This window comes from Triturus cristatus, chromosome 6 (assembly GCF_964204655.1).
Source record: "Triturus cristatus chromosome 6, aTriCri1.1, whole genome shotgun sequence".
Lineage (NCBI taxonomy): Eukaryota > Metazoa > Chordata > Amphibia > Caudata > Salamandridae > Triturus > Triturus cristatus.
The window spans coordinates 234,453,260-234,476,274 of NC_140589.1; the positions used below are offsets into that span (position 1 = coordinate 234,453,260).

At 44.5% G+C, this 23,015-nt stretch overlaps 1 protein-coding gene across 2 annotated transcripts in view; it reads right to left on the reverse strand.

Moving 5' to 3' along the window:
• LOC146816701 (protein FAM228B-like) overlaps nucleotides 1-23,015 on the reverse strand; it is a 230,424-nt gene that overhangs the window by 70,859 nt on the left and 136,550 nt on the right. For both annotated transcript variants that reach the window (XM_085610589.1, XM_085610590.1), the window contains 2 exons: nucleotides 16,090-16,167; nucleotides 13,192-13,279 (listed from right to left, as the gene is read on the reverse strand). In XM_085610589.1, the coding sequence (XP_085466715.1) occupies nucleotides 13,192-13,279; nucleotides 16,090-16,167 (166 nt within the window). The remainder of the gene's footprint in view (nucleotides 1-13,191; nucleotides 13,280-16,089; nucleotides 16,168-23,015) is intronic.

The following is a 23,015-nucleotide window of genomic DNA, read 5'->3' on the forward strand; positions in this document are numbered from 1 at the left end:
ACTGTGGATCTCCAGGTGCAAACAAAGCCAGCACTGCTTGTCTCCTAGTGCGTATCCCTTGTTAGTTAAAATGAGGTTTTAGTAGTTTTTTCCTTTCTTCTTAGAGTTCTTTGCATGAGCAGCAGAGATACTGCAGATCATCTGGTACCAAGCCACATAGGCGGCATGTGAAAACAACTTTTCCCCTGAGCCAGTGAGGGAGGTGCTGTATGCAGGGTAAAAGGCCTAGTCGATACTTTAAAAACTTTATTTTAGTGGCTTTAGCGTATCCAAAATTAATTTGATCAAAACAATAATAACAGGGACCGCTAATTAGGACATTCAAACGGTGAACCTCCTCAAGGTCAGAGAAAACGAAACAAATGTAACAGCAATATAAGAGATGTACACTAAGCCAAATTATTATATGTATTCAAAGGCTAGATTAAGCTGTTTGGTATTAATTCCATGGGCCCCCATACAAGAAAGCAAAAGCATAAAGTGCACTGTGCTTAAATTAGGATCAATTATCACATAATTCATTCAAATATTAAAACAATAAGAACATAGACAAAAAAAGTATTTCAAAATAAGAAACCATTATGCTTCCTCGTCACATTCACATATTAGAGCAGAAAAAAGATAAAACGGAAATCAAAATCATCACACTGAACACTTGTATCTCTTTTTAATGGCCAGGGAATTTCTTGGAAAATTAATTACAGCAAAACAGATATGCAATGAGTCAAGTTGTTGCAAGACTACAAGGCTAGCTTATGCTGTCTGATACTAGTTTTTCCTTAAATTGGAAGAAGAAATGGGTTACGTGGGTATGCATATAATGGGCAGAAAAGCAAAAAGTGCAATGTGCTTTGTTTGGAAGCATTATCACAGGGACAGTTAGGAAGTGATGAAAACTACGATCCCTGCTTTCGGAATGCATGCGATTAGTAAGTCGATGGAATTAAAACGAAATCTAAGTAAAATCTACACTTTGAATTAAAATAATTACAAAAATAAAACTGTAAACCTGAGAAATATTTTATAAGAGTATGGTTTGCACTAGACCGCAAAGCCTGGAAAATCATGAGGCGTGATTGAGCTCGCTTATTAAAAAATAAGGATTTAATCAAACTTTTAGATTCAACTTTTTCGCTATCTGGGTTAGAGAAAAACTCGGAGGTCCCCAAGACGTTAAAAACAGATTTTATATATCCGAGTCAGAAACCCGCCAGGGCATTATCCACTGAGAGACAATCTAATAAATGTTCCCTGGTAAAGCTTGCTTCAGGTGAACCCCAAACCTTAAACCACAGTAACAATTGGCTAATTCCAATTTTGTGAGGCATAAAATGCAGCACGACTAATAAAAGAGGGAGTGGATTTTGGCACCACAAGTAGTCTGCATAAAAACATATGTTCCACCCTTTGTAGCAACTTGAGCCCCAAACTCTTGCTCCAAAACTCCCTAAAAGCCACGAACTTGCTATTGAAAATGGTAATGATATCCTTTACTAGTTTGTGACGCAATTTGCTAGTAAAGTTAAAAAAGATTCTATGGATCTCTAAAGTGTAATGCACAAGATTTAAGTAGAAGCTCCCAATTCATAGGGGAGTCCAAAGGGATGCCCAAATACCTAAATGTGTACACCTTAGTTATCTGTACCTCATCCAGTTGAAACGTCCTTGTTTTGGAGGGTCTGGGGCCGAGTTAGTCCTCCAGCACACCGGTCCTCATGCTTCATCCCATGAAATACCTTGTTACTGTATAAACCACCCAGCTGACCACTTAAGGTGGAATGTAATATGATAACTTTCCAAGACCAGTACTCGTAGCCTTACCTTCTCAATGTCTAAAGTGAGAGCATTCAATGCGACTCAGCTGCATCTGCTGCCCATGTGTATCAAGCCATCCAGCTACCTGAAGGCTTCCTTTAGGTACAGATTCACATATTCCTGGAATACATACAACTGAAGTACTATGTCTGACAGAAGTCTTTCCCAGCAGAGTAAAGAGCAACTTGAGAAGTTGATAAGATAGAAAAGATCACAATATCCAGGTTTAATGTATGCGTCTATTATACCCAGGTAAAGAAGTGCCTTTATATGCTATCATAAAGAACACATTAGGACCGAGTCAGCAGCGCAGTCCTTTTAGGAGTATGCATCGATATGTCTGCAGTGAGCCCTTAATATCGTGCTGTCCCATTCAAGTGTAATTCATTCATCAATCAATCGAAAATGCAGATCATTATATTTGGTAAGGCACACCGGAAATATGAATGATACCTTTGTCGACTCTTATGCATCCCACCTGCCCAATGATACAGTAGCCACATATGCAAAGAGCCATGCTTACATTCCATGTGCAATGGAATACTCAGGTGCTATTTTGTTGCAACAGGAAGGCGTCCGTTAAAAAGCATGTCACTCATGAGAACGGACTATGCATGTCTTCAGGTGACGTGAAGCACCCGGTGCCCCAATCCCCACCATACACACTGTTCAGCTAAAATGAGGGCATGCCTGATACACTGACATATGTGAACTATTATGAAAGATTCATAAACTGTGTTATAATCCGATGAATGAAGGACCTATGCTCTATAAGATAAAAAGCAGGAGGAATACAAACTCGTTTCTCAGAACAGAAAACCTGTAACTTTTATTTTAGACTTCTTACTTTCATCGAATAAAAGCAATAATCTTAACACACATGGTGTTCACCAATGCTGTAGGAGACGATAGAAGTCAATTAAATGCTGAAAGGGAATGAGTGGAATATCCGCCTTCAGCCACGAGTTAAACATAAACCAGACCCCAGCTTGAATCCAATTCGATCGTGCAACTCCCAAATTATAAATGCAGTTAAGGGACTTCTTCATCTGCCAAATCCATATATACATGCATAAAGGGACTGGGGTCTATAGATAACAAGCATTGGCATAGCCAATAGGTCTCGCCTTTGGGACCTGATAAGCGTTTAGCCATGCAACAGTTGATGTTGTTGCACCAAGGATATTGTGCTGCATAACTAAATACTTATGATGCCCCAAAAGCGAGACCTATTGGCTATGCCAATGCTTGTTTTTTTCTCTTTTTACATTGTTTAGCACTGAGAAGCAAACCAAGGCTATTTTGCGCTATTAAGAAAAACGTTAAGTAAACAATGGCCGTTCCGTTCAGCAAGATATTCTACTGATGCTTGATAATGTACGTGCATAAATCCAAGAATTGTACTTGTGAACAGGTTTTTTCAGTCCTTTTGTTCCTTGGAGGCATAGCTGATTAGATAAGCAATGTACTGAACGTAAGAGAGGCATCCAGCACATGCAAGGTTTCTTTCTGTATTTTATACAGATAACTGTTCAGATTCGATAATAAAATAGAACATGGCAATGACAGAGCCCAAAAGTAATTTTTGGAGCATATAAAATGCTTGTGAGGCAGCAGTGTTTGTTGATACGGTAAGCAGCGAAAGGCAAAGACAAATAGATGAACGTATGCCTTAAATGAGGTTTTAGGGAAACCATTTTAGTCGAGTAATACAGGGCTGAAATGATACAACAGTTGGGCTCAAATATATAAATACTATTTAAATTCAGGCTATTGTAAAGAACGAAGCATCATTAATGGACAATATCCCTGCAGCAAGGTGGTTACAGTTTAGTATACCCGGGTCAGCGTACTCATTTCAACACTGAATTCCTTAATAATAATATTTGATGCCATATGTGCCCAGCACATGCCATGTTCAGCTGTTTAATTTATGAGCTAATTTTCTGGATGCAGATAAAAATTCCGCCAAGTGACAAAAAGGTCGATTGGAAAATGATCTGCCTCAGAAATTACTGCTGCATTTATAATTAATTTTGCCCCAAATGATCTTTCTTGTCTCAATTCGTTTGCATCCATGATGTATTGTACAACCAAAATAACCAAACAAATGAAAATACACCATCACAATATCAAGTTGCAATATTTAAATGTTATTGATACCATGCAGAGCAGCCGAAATTGGCAGCAGTGCTGCACGCAGATACTTTTCTTTAATTTGCTGAATCCAAGTAAGAATATGGATTCATGATGCTTCGGCCCACGGCTTGGTAACGTCATCTGGAGCTGTATTATTTCTTCCAGTGAAGCAAGGGAGACGCTTTTGCTTTTTTTGTATTGCGTGGGACTATCTTGTTTGTGGCAAATATAAGGCTGGGTAACCTCATCCGGAGCAGTATTGTCTCTTCCGGTCACGGTGCAGCAGGAGAGGCAAGCACTTTAACACTTGTCCGCGCTATAGAAAACTGAATAAAAATAAACGTGTGCTCCAGTAGCAGTGGTAAAACCTGGGCAGTGTGAAGGCCACCGCTAATGTCATCATACCATTCAACGAAGGCGTGATGTGATTTATCTGCATGCTCTCCTACGTCCTCCCACGTCACCACCACAAGCGTGGTTAAAAGTGCCACCACCACAGCACTTAACACCCACAACCATCTCTGTCCAAGGAGCATGGGTGGGCGCTAGCAGCGGGAGTTGTCGGTGTTCTTAGACTGACTGTGCTGATGAGCGGCTAGAGATGAACGAGCCTGCAATCACGTCATCTGCATGCAAATGTAAGGGACACGGTGCAGGACCCACATTGAGCCCAACGCCAGTGAATATCTGCGAGAGATGGGAGACTCACGGGCACTCGTTACATTTGGAGGGTTAATTATGTGTTACTGCACTGTGTACGACTTCAGATATCCTCCAGTTTTATTATATAAGCAAAGCTTGCGAAATGTTCGAATGTGACGTGATAAGGTAAATTTACATTTAGATACTTAGTTTGTGATTTTTTTTTTTTTTTTGTGCTGCTGGTGGATTTTATTAAAGCCAGTCTTTTGTTTTTTAACACCTCGCGTGCGTCGGGGGTTGAGTGGGCTGCATTAATCTCTAAGACTACAAGACTCCACTGCTATTCTGAGCTAATACCCGGTAAAAATATGAGCCGGCTCGGTGACTGAATTGTGCGCGCTAATCTCGCATTTGTCCCAGTTTCATCATTAACCTGACGGGAAACAGCAGAAACCTCTAGCCATCTCAAGAATAACCGAGTAAAAATACATGGACACTTGGTCTGCATAAACGCTGTCAGGAAACGCTGTTTGTCAGTGCATTATCTCACTGAGGAGACCACGAGGGAACAATAGTGTATTACAGTATTAGAACAACAAGCGTCATACGCTAAGCCAACATTGGCCTTATCCTGAATACTATCATCAGAGTCAGCGCTGGCCGGGCTCCAGGGCCGAGCGCTGGTCGGAGCCCCGCGGGGCTCTAGACAAGCAAAGATGCCGCTAGTGCATCGGTACGTTGTAAGTTCATAGGCAAGCCCTGAAAGGAACAAAAACAAGCGGAAGTGATCGCGTTTGCGATCAAACATCAAAGCGGCGAAAGTGAAAGTAATCGAGTAGATCATCAAAGGGCTGGGTGAGAAGGGAGGGGGGAATGCAAGGGTCAAAGCGGCGAAAGTGAAAGTAATCGAGCAGAGCATCAAAGGGCTGGGTGAGAAGGGAGGAGGGAATGCAAGGAGCAGCTGTGCACGTGCACGCCATCGTGCACTCAAGCCCTAGGCCAGCAAAACCATGTGGGTAGCACTTTTGAAAGCCCACTTACAAAATGTCTCAAAGAGACAGCTTTCGCTGTCTCAGCGAGACCTAAAAATGTAAAAGGATGCTAGGGTCCATTGATAAAAATGTATAAAGCTACTGGAGTTGAGGCCCTGCTGTACAAATCATATATAGAAGTTGTTATCCTATTTGACAGCACATGTCCAGGTGTGCCCCAATCTGCAACGTTTACCCTCTATCAAAAAAATACTATCTCATGAAGCAACAGCTTGAAACTTATTTAAAATAATAACAAATTAAGAAAGAATGTCTAGGTAAAATTAGAGTTTTATGTTAATAACAATCTAAGAGCTTCAACCCTAATTGAAAGTTTTATGGTTGAACAAGGACCCCGAAAAGGGTTTTCACCAGAAGTAACCTTTTAAGGTTATTTACACCTTTTCAGAAATATGAAACTTAGATGCAATGAAGAAGAGACGGTGGGAGTAAAATACGATTCCCCTATCACAAGGTTACCATACACTGGTGCCAAGTATAGTAAGACCTATCGAATCAAGCTAAGATACCCTTTAGAAAAGCTTATAAATACTCAAACTAGGGGCATTGTGGGACACACTGAAGAAAACTGAGCAGAAGAAAGGTTGGACATACACAAAGAAGAGTGCGTGCAGAGAGGATGTCCCCAGGAAATGCAGAGACCAGCCTCACTGGAGGCAATAGCCTGGGTATGCAAACGATTAATCAGCTGTACCAAATGATAACTGCAGTGGCGGCTGGTGACATTTGAAAGTGGTGAGGCGAAAAATTATTGCCGGACTGCACTATGGCAAGCGAGCGTAGCGAGCAAGCCTGAACAACTTAAGGAGGGTTCGGGAGGATTGAGGCACAGACTCAGCGGCATTCAAAGAAAGATTCACAGGCTGAACAAGTCACAGAATCAGGGCCAGCTGGGTTTATCACTCACAAATGTCAAATCCACCAGTACGATGTCTGTTGTAGTAAACATGCGACTTAGGGTGTGATAAAGGGAGTTTCAGGGGAGTTACGGACAGTACTGGTTACGGATCCTTGCACTAGGTGCTCTCTTGCGCACACGCCGGCAGAGATTGAGAGACTCACAGATGAGGTGTGAGGGGTGTGTTTTTCATACAAAGGCCTGCGCTAGGCACTCTTCTGCTCACACTCAGGCAGAGATTTAAAACCTTTAACACGTGTTTAGTCTGTTTTTTCAATATCATATTTAATAGGCACGCAATTTTTGGCTACAAGTATAGTAGTGTACAATGTGATGCCCTACGCAGCACAGTAGCCACAGCCTTTGATTAATACTCCAGAGTCCTGCCTTGTGTGCCAGAGGCCATCCTGGACACGATACATGCTATATTTGAACATACGCCTCTTTGAATGACACGTTTAAACAGAAGTGACACAATAGTATGCAGTGCCTCCTGAAGTGTCAATTCCTTTTCCACGAAATACATCAGCTAAGCCATATAGAAAAGAGCTCTCTACCTCCCGAAAAAAAACTGACGTGGTGTCCCATCTTTCTGGAGACATTAAATGGCAAAACACACAAGATGATGGACGGAATGTTGCACAGTGGCAAAACATTCACCCCCAGTCACAGATCTGGGTTTAATCCATAATTTTTTTGCTCACCACGCCACCCCAGTGCAGACATGGCCATATGCAAATCAGTCTTGACCCTGTGCCTCATGGGAACAGTCGCGCCCGAACTGCCAAGCCATGTCTTCCCTGGACCGGAATCAAGCATACTAGGACCGGTTTCGGGGTTTCACCCCTCTTCAGCCAGGATTGCTTGACTCCAGTGGCGTAGTAAGCACGGGACCCACGTCTGGGCATTCCCTTCCCACATAGGGTGAACAGCAAAACACACAAGATGATGGACGGAATGTTGCACAGTGGCAAAACATTCACCCCCAGTCACAGATCTGGGTTTAATCCATCATTTTTTTGCTCACCATGCCACCCCAGTTCAGACATGGCCATATGCAAATCAGTCTTGACCCTGTGCCAATGTGTGGTTCTGGGGTTTGACTCAACTAGCCTTCCAGTTGAGATTTATACATCCTCTTCAAACCTGAGTGATCATGCCCGGATGCCGACACCACACTCTGGCAGATCTAGCTTGGTCTAGACTCTATCTAGATGCTCTGGTGGATGAGACAAACAACCATCGCTCCCCTGAGCACGTCACCCCCATCATGCCTGTGCTTTGACAGGGCATAAAACTGTTCAACCCCTTCCTTGCTGCGAGGCGCCCAAAATATATCGCAACTCACCTTGAGAGCGATACTGTACTGTACAAGCTTGAACCTTCCCTCCACGCCTTTCCTTTTATCAATTATTTAACAAGTACAGCGCGCGCTGAGTTACATTAGAGAACACGTTTCTTCTCATGCACTTTGATTTTAAACCTCTTCGCGCAAATAGAGCCTCTTAACAATGCAAACAGTGCCGTCGCCTGTGGAAGGCTGCACCCACCGAGGGAAGGCTCCTTGAGGTAAATTAAACAGACTGGATAAAGTATGCGCACTTGCAGGGGACACGGGGCACAACAACGCTGTAAACAGTAGGAGCCTCCTATTTGCAAAGATATTTATGTGAGCGCTGCGAGAGTTCACCTTTTCTTACCAAGCGTCGATCTGTTTTGAGGAAGGCACGCGAGGCTGCGGGCATTTTGGGACATCCGGGCCTTCTTAAATCCGGCCTAAATTTTATCTATGCAGACCACACAATTCATGTATTTCGAGTGACACGCAGATTCATGACATTTTTTTTTTCAATTTGCATTTTGTGAAGTTTGTGAGGTTTTCACCCACGGGAACCCCTGGTGGAATATATCTTGAAGGAAGTGTAAAACCGGCAAAGAGAGTCCGGTTTGCTCACACCAGTGCTATCGGCTTTCTTAACACAATCACCCCAAATTAATCTCAAACAGATTGCTGTGTCCGAAATAACACATGGAGCCATCCACGGGCTCAAATGAGCCACTCCGGGACCCTCCATCTTGCAACAAGCATTGACAAAAGCCAACAGTCTCGGATCTGAGGCGAGCTTTGTCAGCAGGACACCACCCTTCCCCCACTGCACTCCTTGCCCCAGCAATGCTCTCTCAGCTCCAACCTTCTCTCCAGCAGGGACCCCAATGCCTGAACCCTCCCTCAGTATTTAACACTCCCCAGGTGGGCCCCATCATTTCTCTTCAGCAGTGACCCCCCACCTGCAGGACCATTATTTCCTCAGACTGTGGCACCCCTTCAGCAGAGAACCCCTCCCAGTAATCAGCACACTCTACAGGTGCACCCCACCCCACCCCACACATCTGCACCCTCTCCCCCCTCCACAGGGATATCCTAACACCCCCGCCCCAACGTGTGCCTTTCACACCTGCCGTCCCCAGTGATTTCCTAACACCCCCACCACACCTCCGGTTGCCATCGGAAAGTTGCCCCTCTTGACGCCTCCAAAAGTCGTGAAATGGACCATCCACGGATGAGGAGTTTCTGCGTTTACTGAAACTACAGGGGCCAAGAGGACTCATAGGCACCTCAGTCTGGGGTGCACAAAGACCATAGACACCCCCTCTCACAACCACCCCTTACATACAGTGCACCATCACACATGTACCCAAACGCCATTTTAAGTGGCTCGGAGAACCCCCACAGCAGCGGGCCTAGGCGCTAGACTGCATGAAGACCAACATGTTTTTAACAGCAACACACGTGTTTCATGTCTCCTGCTGGAGGGCTCTTCCGAGCTGCGCAATGAGGCATCGCACCTTTCTTCTCTCCCTCGCATTCGACAGCCATCATTTTTTCCACATTCCAACCTTCTTTGACAGTCCACCTTTCAAAGATATTCCAACCTCCTTTGACAGCCCTCATTTCTCGGACATCAACGCATGCTCATCTCGTGCAGAGAACACTTACCTGACGGGGTTCACATCTGCTCCTGGGCCGGGGACCTGCGTCCCCTTCCCTTCTGTAAGCCAATCACAACGCAATGGCAGCGTTGTGATTGGTGCAGAGTCAGGGGCAGCACCCAGGCGGGCACTGACAGAGAGGCCATTTTCTCTATGTAGGCTGTATGCAGCCTACATAGAGAAAATGTAGAGTGCGCATGACTGCTTTGGTTGGCCCTAGGGCCGACCAAGCAGTCACGGCATTCAAAGTGGTGCAAGCCACTCCTACCCGACCAGCCCACCCCCAACCAGGCATACGCTCCCTCCCGCCCCCAACCAGGCGTACTCCTGCCTTCTGCTTTCTCGCAGCACGAGAGAGCAGTGGGGCAGCGCTCCAACGCCCTCATGGAGCGGCCGCCACTGGATAACTGTGTGACCTGTTTTGTCCATGGACTGCTACCTGTGGGTTGAGGGAAAAGAGTGCACTGGAGGGATTCATTGAGCACTTCACCATACCAGTACAGCCAGTAAGCATGGCACTTCCAAACTCCATCATCTTTCTTGCTATACAAAAATACAATTTCCTCCCACCATGCACACTTACAAGAGTAGTAACACAGTTCGCTAGAATTGCCTTTTTTTATATCCAGGTCTGTTCACTAACCGCCTAGTCCTAACAAACTATTTTGCTCAATGAAGCTCTGAATGAGGAAAAATGCTTTAAGTCGAGTATTTTAGAACATTAGTCAGGAATAAGAATTCATTGATCTTCATTATTCTGATCAGAGAAGGGTGCAGACGCTGTATTAAAATGTAAGATCTCCTATGTTAAAGGACAAGAATTTAGAGCCAAAATCTGCTCCAAATAGTTACAACAAAAATCGAAGAATTCAATTTCTAATTTAAAGTGGGCCACCTGAGTACCCACAAACACAGGCAACTTCCTATCTTTATCAGTGTTCGAGAAACAGTGGAAGTCACTTACCCTGATCGTGAAATATTCAGGGTCATGTATAGTCAGTCTAGCTACTGAGTCGAGAATTACGGTAGCACAGTGTTTGGGCCATTTATGTTCACTAGTCTGAGTGGATGACATCCAACTTTTCCTCCAGAATTGTGTAGCTACCATCTGCATCACTCATATGTCTGAATAATTTAAATTTAATTGCTAAGTCCAGCCAAATAATCATGCTCTTAGCGCAGGAAGAATGTGTTGTGCCAAATAGCTGTCCCCTGCATCAACATCCTAGCTTCTCGAGCTCATATCTGGTGAGGTGTATTTCCTGTAAACATCTCTCCTTTTAACATACACAAACATTCTATGCATTTTCCTTGAGTTCCCCAGGCCACTCATATCCCAGAACAACAAGTTATATTAACTTGATAGCTTACAATCATTATAAAACTGAAAGTGGAATTATCTTTTGGGTGAATAGTGAGGAGGGGAGTGTCGCTCTCCACCATCACCCCTTGACAAAATCCTCGCAAACATGCTGAAGTACTGCCCATCCTGCCACACCACTCTCTTTTTGTGTGCAAGTGCCTATCTACTCTAACCAAAAGACAAACATCCCCACCTGGTCCCCCCCAGGGCAAAGAGTAAACCGACTTATGCCCTCTGTTGACTGAAAATAACTGTCAACTCCTGTGTCTAGGACTCGGGCGAGTAGACTAAGTGGAATGTGTCCTGTGTTGATGCCCTGTGTGCTCTATAGGCGTTCAGCTTCAATTAACTTTAACTGGGCTCCTCCTCTATTCTGCCCTCCGATAAGTCCTTCATTTATTGCTTGCCATTGTGTCAGCCTGAAATCTGCCACAGTCAAGAATCTTACCAATATCAGGCCTATTAAATATGTTCAAGGGGTTTTCAAGACTACAGAATGAGTACTCTTAGAGTCATTATCCACCAACTTGCATTACTGATATGCCAGTCTGCTGAAAAGTTCAGTGTACGGCCTAGGGTCACCACTGGCATTGCACGATCATCTAAGTGCTCAGATCCATAGTCCATATTGGAGTCTTTAGCTGGAGTTCTAGCTGAATCCCTTTGGCTAACTGTACTCAACGTTTCTTAGCAGCTTCTTTTTGTTCTGAAGTCAGTTTGGACAAACACCGCTGTTTGCCACTTCTTGGTCTCTTTCATCTTTGGTGACTGGAATTGGAGAGCTGTTTGAAGTTGTGCAAGGCCCACTGACTGGTCCAAACCCAAACACTGTTGGGTTCAGGAAAGAAAAGCGCCTGGTCTTCTAGTATAATTTTCAAGTTTGCTAAAAAGATTAGCATACATTTTAACTCATGCTGTTGGAATCTCTTTTTTACTTTCAGAAACTAATGCTGTTTTGCCTGGGCCACTGCAGTGTAGTCAGTGAGAGCAAACATTCTCTGATTGTCCACCAGGAGTGAGCCAATCTTCCTGGCTGATTGCAGAATGGCATCTCTGTCATGATAATTAAGTATTTGGGTCACAATTTGAGATGGTAGCGCACCCGGGCTGGTAGCAGGTCACCACCATTCTATTAGGCCTTTCAATGATGAAGTGTAGTACTAGCCTCTCTGGTGCCGTCTGCTCCAGTAGCCAGCACTTGAGGAAAGCCACAATGTTTCAACCCTCTGCTCACTCTAGTAAGCCTCCAATTCCTATGTTGTTGTGGCAGGATCTTTCCTCTGCTTCTTCGGCCCTAGTCATTTGTGTTTGGATCGCCTTCACTGAGTTTTGGCGCTCATCCAGTGTCTTTTCTGTAGTGGAGTTCCTTTCAACTGTTTTGTGTTGCTCAACTCTGAGTAAATTAAATTCCACTGTCTATTTTATGTTGTAATGCTCCTTTGGACTCCTTATAGATAGGCACAATGCTGTCTAGCTATATGACCTGGCCTCCATTTTCGTCAGTATTGAGCAGTGTGTTGCTCAGAGATTATCCTCTGTATTTGAGTTGCTAGAGTTTGTCAATCTCTGTCTACCCATTGTCACCCTCTCGTATTGTCTTCCAGGATGGAGGTACTTATCTGTGTCCAAAGGATCACAAGTGTGCACTCATCTGCTGTGTCCGTTGGGCTGCCCAGCTCCATCCAACAGGATTCCCCTGAGAGGGCAGCACCGCCTCTGATCGAGCACTCACCTTCCACTCATTACCTTTGTGCAGATTCTCCCTCCATCCTCATTCATGCAGAGCCAATCACACTCTGGCATCATCTTGAAGCTGACACAGCCATGTCTCACGAAGTCACTCTCTGCGTGCAACACAGTGCTACCAAATTGCCTCCTGCCTGAACACAATGGCACCTGTAGCAGTCACAGTGGCCCAGATCCAGTTTTGGGGTGGATAAAGTAGGATATACTTACTAGCCTGCAGAGTTCAACGGGCGGCTGTCTCATGGCACATCTGAATCCATTAGTTGCTGCCCATGCCACATACACTGACACAATGTGTAATAGAAACAATGGGAAATTTCCCAATCTCACATGATATTTGTTATCAGCAACTAATTTTGGAATATGTTAAATTTGTTACTCCATATTAAGTTACTTTTTTAAAAAAAACATGCTAGTAATGTCTTTTCACCCACTGAATATTCATAGGTTTCTATGAATGCATATTTTGCTGAGGAGGCAGTACACACTTTAGTTAAATCTTTCAAAACCTAATATTTACCAATACTGCAGAAACATATACATACCTGTTTCACAATGAAGAACAATTCCTTCTTCCTCAAATTTATCATGTAACTGTCTCAATAAAGGATCATGTAATGGTGGAGTTGAAACCTTCAACAACAATCACAGAATGTTTAATACATAAGCTATTGTCATATAAGCATATTTAAAACAGATTTACAGAAAATATGTACATACATGAAAGATAAGGTTATTAAACCTCAAAAGTCTCAACAGTTTATGTTTAAGTTACATTTATTTTCACCATAAAAGCAGATCTATGTAAAAATGATGGCAGATTGCAGTGAAAGGGTTAACGCAAAATAGGACAGATAATGTTTTTCTGGAACTTTCAGTGACATATTTCTGAAGGTTTGAACTCTGCTATTTTTATGGGATATGGGAATTTAGTATTCTCAGTTTATTTTAAGTGTTTTGGTGAAAAAGAGTAACCTGGTTGCTAATTCATCATGCCAGTTCACAGTTCCTACAATTCAGACTCCCTCCTTAATAGACCCAAAACATTTTTGGAAAAGTATCACACAGAACTTTGAAGGAGTTTTAAGTCTGACGAAAATATTGGTTTACAGTAGTCAGCGCAGATTCATGAATGTAGCTGTAATATAAAATAGAATGTTAATGAGCTCATGTGGTTTAATTATCAGATGTAGACAACTAGCAGTGGAATATGTGAGGACTGTACATCTTGTCTGTTCTGGGGGCTCATAGGGACTTAAGGTGTTGGCATCACTGTAAGAATGTTCAAGTGGTATTTCAGGGCTGAAGCATTCACCATATTCTGTAGTTAATGCAAAAAGCCCACAACCTTTGCACCACATGGCCAAAGACGTGACACTGGTGGTAATAAGTATAGCTGCAAGGGTGATAATCTCTGAAATTGTTCTCTTTATCCTCTTTAAGGAAAACACTTTTCCACGGATTCTTCCCTTTTTCACTCAACTCATATGGTGCATTTGCGGTTTCTCCTGATTTTTTGCCTCATCTAAATTGGCCTCTTCAAGAATCTGCTTGGTGTTCTGTCAGTATTTTAAAAGGCAATACTGGTTCACCCCTGGGCCAGTGGACATCAAAGGAGACCAGTACTGTTGAAAGCACAGTAACCACAGATGGATGGGATAGCCATGTTGCTGTTACATCTGAACAGGGGTCCATACAGGAGGCAACGTATCTCTGACCAGGGCAATGTGTGGCATCTTCTCTCATGCTGTTCTGTCAGTATTAGTATTTCCGTGAACATGACTGAACCATATGAGGCACAGCCCTGACAAGACGGCAGACAGAGTGTGGATAAGTGGAAGAATGTCACATAAGGTGTTCTTGTACATAAAAGATTTCATTATGCTGAAGGAGAAGCTAGCTATAAATCGGTTTCTATCCAAAATAGTTGCCCTCCCTGTGATGTCATTTCCTGCTTGGACCATACATACAGACAGTTTACCGTATGCAGGTTGTGTCAGAATGCAACTGTTCCCCGATTTTTTGTTCAATTAATCGATTACTTTTAAGCAGTTTTGTCCATGATTTTTTGCTCTGTTTTTCTGTAGCTGGATTCCTTACTTGTATTCTCTTGTTCTGTAGACCTTATGCCAGGCTATTTCTCTAAACTATTTCTGGTGCTATAGTAATCACCCCTGGATTTGTTCATCATTTACAATCAAGAATCTCCAAGATTGCCAAGAAGATTTTGATGTGGTTTTTAACTCCTAACCGAGATTCTCTTAAGGAAATACTTGACAGCTTTCACATAAATGGTAAGTAAGGCAAAGAACAGAAGGTCAGGGCACTAAGGACCTGCACCAGTCAGTCTAGTTTTTGATAGTCTTGTGCAAAAATGTGGTGCAAAGAGCCAGGAATGTGACCTCCTTACGTCCCGATTGATTGGGATGGCCAAAAACACAAGAAACAGGAATGGCTCAGCACACAACTATGATTTTATACAGTGTGAAAGTCAGCAATAGTATATGACAGCAATAGGTAATAGCCAATATATGAAAAACAACACAATGTCTCCCAAATGACTCAAATAAGATTTCGGTTTCTTAATGATGTCTTTCCTTTATTCTTTTTTTTTCAAATTTTCTTTCTTTAAAAGCACAACACATAATTCAAAGCCGATGCGGCGCGTTTCATCCCAACGGGACTTCTTCAAGACTATAAACTAAACTATAAGAATTGACAACCTACAACTGCTTTTTTTCTGTATCATTTGATCAAATGAAGCAGGAGGAACATTGCACACTGAATCCTCACCAGATGAGAGGATTCCTGTAGGAGCAATTAATAGCCTTTATTAAATGAGACACATATCAACAAACTATTCTGGAAATAGTATACATGCTCGTAAATTTAACCCAGAATGTTTTCACCAACTCATTGGGGCAGTGGATGGGGTCTCAGAGGTTCAACTATTTTCACTTTATTCAAATCATGTTATTGGAATTTGGATAGTATTCTTCTATTGGTATGGTACCCTAATCTTAGGGTTCTGGTAATACCATTGTTCGGTTGTCTATGTTGCTTGATAGTGTAAGGTTAATCTAGAGTTTGCTTTATGTCTACTTTGCATGTGTTTGTGTGGGTTACCGGGAAAATAAATGGTTTTGATCTAGGTAAAGATCTCTGCAGTGTGTTTTGTTTATGAATTCAGTCCAGAGTGCACTGTGACTATACCAGTGGTGAGTAGTTTAATGGTGGGTGCAAGGTGCAGTGGGACATTCAATTAAAGCCAGTTATGGGAATGTAGTCAACTGAAATGTCAACATGGTAGAAAAGTGCAAACAACAAGCAGTACTATCAAAGTGGCTTAAGGAACTGATGGGCTAAATTGAGGCGGACATCCATCATTTCTATGACATTCTCTATTGCTAATACTCCTAAACTTTAAGTAGGTGGTACCTTACCTTAAGGTATGATTTCCAGAGATAAAGAAAAAAAGGATCGTATTCTGATGGATCATAGTCTTGTAAAAATACATATCCCTATTTGAAAACAGAAGCAAAACATTAATGTAATGTCTCCTACAAAGAGCTGCAAGAATTAGTTCACATTCAACAAATATTAACAATAGATTTAAAATTGTTTGCTGCACCACAGCTAATGGTACACTACAGGTCATCACCATTAGGAAGATTGATCTTTCCTGGGATATTTGCCTCTCATCCATAGCTGCAGTTTCTCTATGAGCTAGCCCAGATCCACTTGACATCTTGAGGACTAAGATGTTGCAAATATTTGAGATGCCTTCAAAACCATCAAGTATCTTGGAGCCTTGATCACTCAACATCCGTTGACTTTGCTGACTTGGTAAAAACCATTTACCCAAGAATCCTAAGATTTAGAGGGCTTGAGCACATGTACTTAGTAACCTATGTTTGTCTTCTATATTGACTGGTTCGTAACAATCAAGATGATTACCCTGCCCATGCTTTTGTAAATTTTCCAAGCCTTTCAGAGTGCAATGCATTCGGTCTACTCCAGTTTGGACAGCAACATTTCTATGGGGAGAGGGAAACATATGCCTCCCAAAAGCAAGAATGGTCGAGCAGTCTATGCCATATTGGCTTAGTGTGACAAAACCCAAATCAGAGGAGAAGCGGAATGGACTAATAATGAGACTCTGTCGCAATTACTGTCCAGGCACGTGGGCGCGGCGCATACAGGTCGATTCCCCCTTCTTGTCCCTTTGAGAGTAAGTGCATGAATGAATGAATGTGATGCCTACGGGGCCACTAGGGGGCGAAATGAGCATGTGACACTACATGTCCCAGAAACCTTATGGCTACCCAACAGGAAGTCGAATCCGGCGTTGCTGCCCGATTCGCTACTACAAAGCCCCTCCCTTTCTCGGGATCGGGGCTTGACAAACTTTCCGGTTTTGAAGCGGATTCCTGCAAGCGGATGGTATTCCCCGCTGGAGTACCAGAGTTCCTGTATTTCGTCCTCATGTTTAACGGCTGGAGCAGATTCTAGCCTATTTCTTCCACCCTCGCGCGTGCGAGGATTTCCAGACGCCTTTTCCTGTATGTGCTCAGCGAGGTGTGCGACATCTGTTTGGACCGAAGACTCAAGGCGCCTTGCAACGCTCGGGTCACCCCAGGTATTTAGGTGGGCTGGAAGGGGGAGTCGCGCAGGAGCGCTCTTACTGGATCAGCGTTCTAGTTTTGACTTCTTTAGGATTTGATTCATTATTTGCTCACGGATTGCTCCGTTGCTGTGAAGTAACAGCGACGTGGGTATTCCTCCGAAGTTTGCTTTTCACGCCTAAGGGACCAGCGCTGTGTTTTCTTAAACCCTTGGAAGACATTACAAGAGGCTGCTGGATGTGTACTTTATAGACTCAAGCCTCTGCCTATATCCTGCCAATATCCTGCGTGGACTGCTGTATAGTGTTGTGAGTAGTTGGTTCTATTCCCTGACATATATTTGGTATGAAAGGTCTTTTCTGGGTCACTGCTTAACTCATGGCTTCTTGTTTTGTTTCTTATACATAGTTCCGTACACAGGGGACTCCTTCTGCATCTGTGCTGAACTCGGAAAGAGAAGTAGGACTAGGAGGAACCCATCTGGCCTGCAGTATTTCTTATTTTATCCACTTCCCTTTTCCCCAGGGTGCATTTGCACATTGTAGTGTTTTCTTCACTTTGTGTGGGGTTGCGCACAGGGGAGTAGGGGGGGGGCTTCTCTACTCGTCATCGTTCCCGCTGGTAATCTTCCGAGGTTAGTGGCCATTCAGTTACCAAGTGCTACTGGCATCGCGACAGATTGTCAAGCCCAAGACTGTTACCAGCTTGGACGATGGACACTACTGTGGTTTTGGCCTCGCTGTTGGAGGAGGTACAAACCTCACGCCAAGAAACCCAGGAGCTAAGAAACGAGATGGAAACCTTACATAGGGAGGTAGCGGGCCTCTCTAGAAATGGTAGATCCTATGGCACTGGGAAGGGCTCTTGTATTAAGGAGTGGACTCTCCCCCCACCTGTATCAACCCTACGGGATGGGTCACAGGGCACAGGTTTCTTTTCCATGCCCGTAGCCACCCCTCCCTCAGTAGGTGCCACTCCCACAGTCCATGTAATACCCTGATATTCCCTTGGCACCTCCTAAACGCTTCTACGGGGACCCAAAAAAATTCGGAAGCTTCCTCAATCAAAGCAGACTCCATTTCCCTTGTAAACCCGCAGTGTTTAAAGACGATGCATCGAAAACATCCTTCATAATGTCATATATGGGGGTTAACGCCGCTAGCTGGACCATTCCATTGATGGAGCGTAATGACCCAGTACTACACAACTTCAAGGACTTCTGTGTGGAGATGAGGAAGTTGTTTGATAGAAAAACCAACATGCGGTCTCTGGACCGGGAATTGATCACTCTTCGGCAAGGGTCACAGAACTTATTGACATACATCACTACCTTCAACCGCCTCCTGGTAGAAACCTATTGGCCGCAAGAGAAACGCACGACTCTATTCTATCAGGGACTACATGGAGGGTTGAAGGACGTCCTTTCCCAAGTGGTACAGCTTCCTCAAACCTGTCAGGAGTTGATTGAACTCACTGTTCAACTGGACCATCGGTTACAGGAAAGAAAAGGGGATAAAAGCAGAGGAGAACCAGGTTTTGACTCCCCAGAGCCCGACCAACCTTCGACGCACATACCAAGACGTCTGATGGGTCCGAACCCATGCAATTAGGAGGAATCCGAGGCCCTCTTACCATCGAGGAAAGAGAAAAAAGACGACAGCAAAAGCTATGTCTTTGTTGCGTAAAAAGCTGACATTTTATCCGGGAGTGTCAGGCCCAGGCTTAGGTACCAGAAAGGGGTACTACTCCCAAGACACAAGCAGCTATCCAACAAGAGGCGGGAAACTTAAAGAGCCCAAGTCAGGATGGGATCTCCGCCTTGGGTTCAGGATCAGAAATGATCCCCGCAGTTCTGGCAAACACCATACAGCCATCCGTGGCCCACTTGAACGTGTGTATCACTCTATGGATTAACACAGACAATCCTCTTAGCGTGTCTGCCTTGTTGGATTCCGGAGCCACCGGAAACTTCATTGACCAACCATATGCTTGGAACATAGGGGTTCCGTGTGTAAGAAAGAAAACCCCTGAAGTAGTGAAAGCGGTAGATGGGAAGACGCTGACATCTGGACCCGTCAGATACCATACTATTCCTCTCTCTATGCAGTTCGGAGAGGACCATTATGAAACGATACAGTTCGACCTCATCAACGCTCCTTACTTTCGCCTCATCTTGGGTATGCTTTGGTTGACACTGCATGACTCTGTTATACGATGGACAGATCGCACTGTTACTTTGAGGTCTACATTCTGTATGGAGCATTGTACAAGACGATCCATACGCCAGGACAATACCGCCGATACACAAGCTGGGTTGTTAGCCACAGGATGCGAAGAACATGGGTATTGCTGCTCCACCACACTACCGGGTGTGTATAGCGACTTTCAGCCGGTCTTTGACAAACAAAAAGCGACCCAGTTACCACCTCATCGGCCTTTTGTCTGTCGCATTGATCTCATGCCGGGAGCAGACATCCCTTGTAGTAGGGTTTACGCCCTTACTGAACCGGAGATACACTACCTTAAGAACTACCTGGAAGAAAACCTAGCTTTATAAGGCATTCTACATCTCCAACCTCTTCCCCACTCTTTCCCATTTCCAAGAAGGATTCTGATGAGCTAAGGACTTGCATCGACAACAGAGCGATCAATAAAGTTACTATAAAAAACAGATACCCTTTGCCTCTAATACCAGTGCTGTTGGATCAGCTGAAAGGCGCACAAATCTTCACTAAGCTGGATCTGCGTGGTGCTTATCACTTGGTACGAGTCAAGACGGGGGACGAGTGGAAAACGGCCTTCAGAACCAAATTCGGACTTTATGAGTACCAAGTGATGCCCTTCGGTTTGTGCAATGCCCCTGCGGCATTTCAGTACTTTATTGACGAGGTACTACCAGGGCTTTAGGAATCATTTTGTATAGTCTATATCGACGATATACTTGTCTATTCAGCAAACCTCCAAGAACATGTTACTCACGTAAAAGCAGTGCTAGACCGACTTCGAAGACACTCGTTATACGCCAAATTGGAGAAATGCCTTTTCCATGTCGAGGAAGTCGCCTTCCTAGGATATGTCATCAACGCTCAAGGCCTTCAGATGGATATGAGCAAGGTCAAGGCAATAACACAATGGAAGGCATCACATCATGTGAAATCCGTACAGAGCTTTCTGGGGTTTGCTACCTATTACAGATGTTTAATCCAGGACTTTTCTAGGATAATACACCCCATATCCCGTCTGCCACGAAAAAACACCCCCGTTTGTTTGGAACAAGGAAGCAGACCAAGCATTCGAGGATTTGAAGTAACGGTTTACTCAGGCTCCCATCTTGCATCATCCTGACTCACGCTTGCCTTATGTTGTAGAAACGGATGCATCTCAGTACGCCCTAGGTGGGGTGTTGTCTCAACGGCATCCGGACACAGGACAGCTGCATCCTGTCGCATTCTACTCCAAGAAACTCTCTCCGCGAGGTGAACTATTCCATCTCTGACAAAGAACTGTTGGTCATCAAACGAGCCTGTGAAGACTGGAGGCATTGCCTCCTAGGAGCACATAACACTATCAAAATATACACAGACCATTGGAATCTCCTGTTCCTGAAAACCGCTAGAGCCCTAACTCCACGTCAGCTACAATAGTCTCTGTTTTTTCCCCGACTATGATTTTATCATCAAGTACAAACCCGGACCTCAGAATGGCAAGGCCGACGCGCTATCCCGACAGGAGGAACCCCCAGAACACATTGCGGATGTCTCAACTGAACCACCTTCTATCCTTCCTGCCTCTGCCTTCCAGGGCAAAACCCTTGCACTGATCATGTCTCAGGATTCCTCGAGGACGTCAAGGTGTCCCTAGCTCATATAGACGTCCGAACGTGGATACAAGAAGACCCTGAACAACAGGGGAACCAAAGGGGACCCGTTATACCACTACCACGCTTTGTATATTCCCCAGGCTACTCTGCAATTACAGGTGCTGGCTTGGGCTCATGACTCAACGCTAGCAGGACATCTAGGAGAATACAAGACCATAGCCAATATTGAGAGATCCTTTTGGTGGCCCACGCTGTGCAAAGACACCAAGGAATACCCAAGGAACTGTGCCATCTGTGCCCAGGAAAAAAACAGCCAATCCAAACCTGTAGGATTATTGTGGCCTATACCCATTCCTCCGCTCCCTTGGCACACCGTGTCTATGGATTTTATAGTTGAAATGCCCCCCTGTGAAGGATATATCACCATCCTGGTGGTCGTCGACCATTTGACTAAAATGGGACACTTCATCCCGTTGAAAAGACTTCCTACCTCTTCTGAACTAGCAGTGGTTTTCCTCCAGCACGTAGTCAGAGCACACTGAATACCCAGAGTGCTTATCACAGATCATGGAACACAGTTCATCTCTCGTTTCTGGTGAGCGCTCTGCGATACTATGAGCGTGGAGGCCCGTTAATCCACCAGTTACCATCCCCAGACGGACGGTAAAACAGAAAGGCTCAATCAAACATTGGAGCAATACCTAGGATGCTTTACTCTCCAAAACACCTTGGACTGGTACCCTCTGATCTAGATGGCGGAATTTGCCTACAACAATGCGGAACATTCCACACTGGGATGTTCGCCCTTCTTTTGTCTCTACGGACTCCATCCGAACATGCTCCCCTTCAAATGGCCTGTTGCCAAACATCCCACCATACAGGAACACCATACCCATTTAAGAGGAGTGCTTATTGACACCAAGCGCCAGTTAGCGATAGCCCAAACCACACAAAAACGCTTCGCAGACAAAAAGAGGGCTCCAGAACCTGTGTATCAGGTGGGAGATAGGGTGTGGTTGTCCACCAGAAATCTGCATCTGGAAGGGGTGGGCAAACTAACTCCCAAATATATAGGACCTTATGGAATTGAGGAGGTAATTAACCCTGTAGCAGTGCGACTATCCCTACCCCAGTCATGGCACGTACACCCTGTGTTTCACGTATCCCTACTCCAACTATGCCCCATGAACATGAGATTCCCTTCTAGACCCATTCCCATTGAAATAGACGGTACGGGGTCGAGTACAATATCTAGTGGACTGGAAGGGGTATGAAGTGGAGGACAGAACCTGGGAACCCTCCAACAACCTACACTGCCCTATCCTGTTGGAACGCTTTCACTCTAAGTATCCTGGTAAACCAGGGCAACCGCCGATACGGCGGTCCTTGAGAGGGGGTTCTGTCGCGATTACTGTCCAGGCACCTGGGCGTGGCGCATACAGGTCGATTCCCCTTCTTGTCCCGTTGAGAACAAGAGCATGAACGAATGAATGTGTGGCGCGTAAGGGGCCACTAGGGGGCGAAATGAGCATGAGACACTACATGTCTCAGAAGCCTTATGGCTACCCAACAGGAAGTCGAATCCGGCATTGTCGCCCGATTCGATACTACAAAGCCCCTCCCCTTACTCGGGATCGGGGCTTGACAAACTTTCCGGTTTTGAAGCCGATTCCCGCAAGCGGATGGTATTCCCCGCTGGAGTACCAGAGTTCCTGTATTTCGTTCTTGTGTTTAACAGCTGGAGCGGATTCTAGCCTACTTCTTCCACCCTCGCACGTGCGAGGATTTCTAGACGCCTTTTCCTGTGTGTGCTCAGCGAGGAGTGCGACATCTGTTTGGACCGAAGACTCAAGGTGCCTTGCAACGCTCGGATCACATAGTTCCGTACCCAAGGGACTCCTTATGCATCTGTGCTGAACTCGGA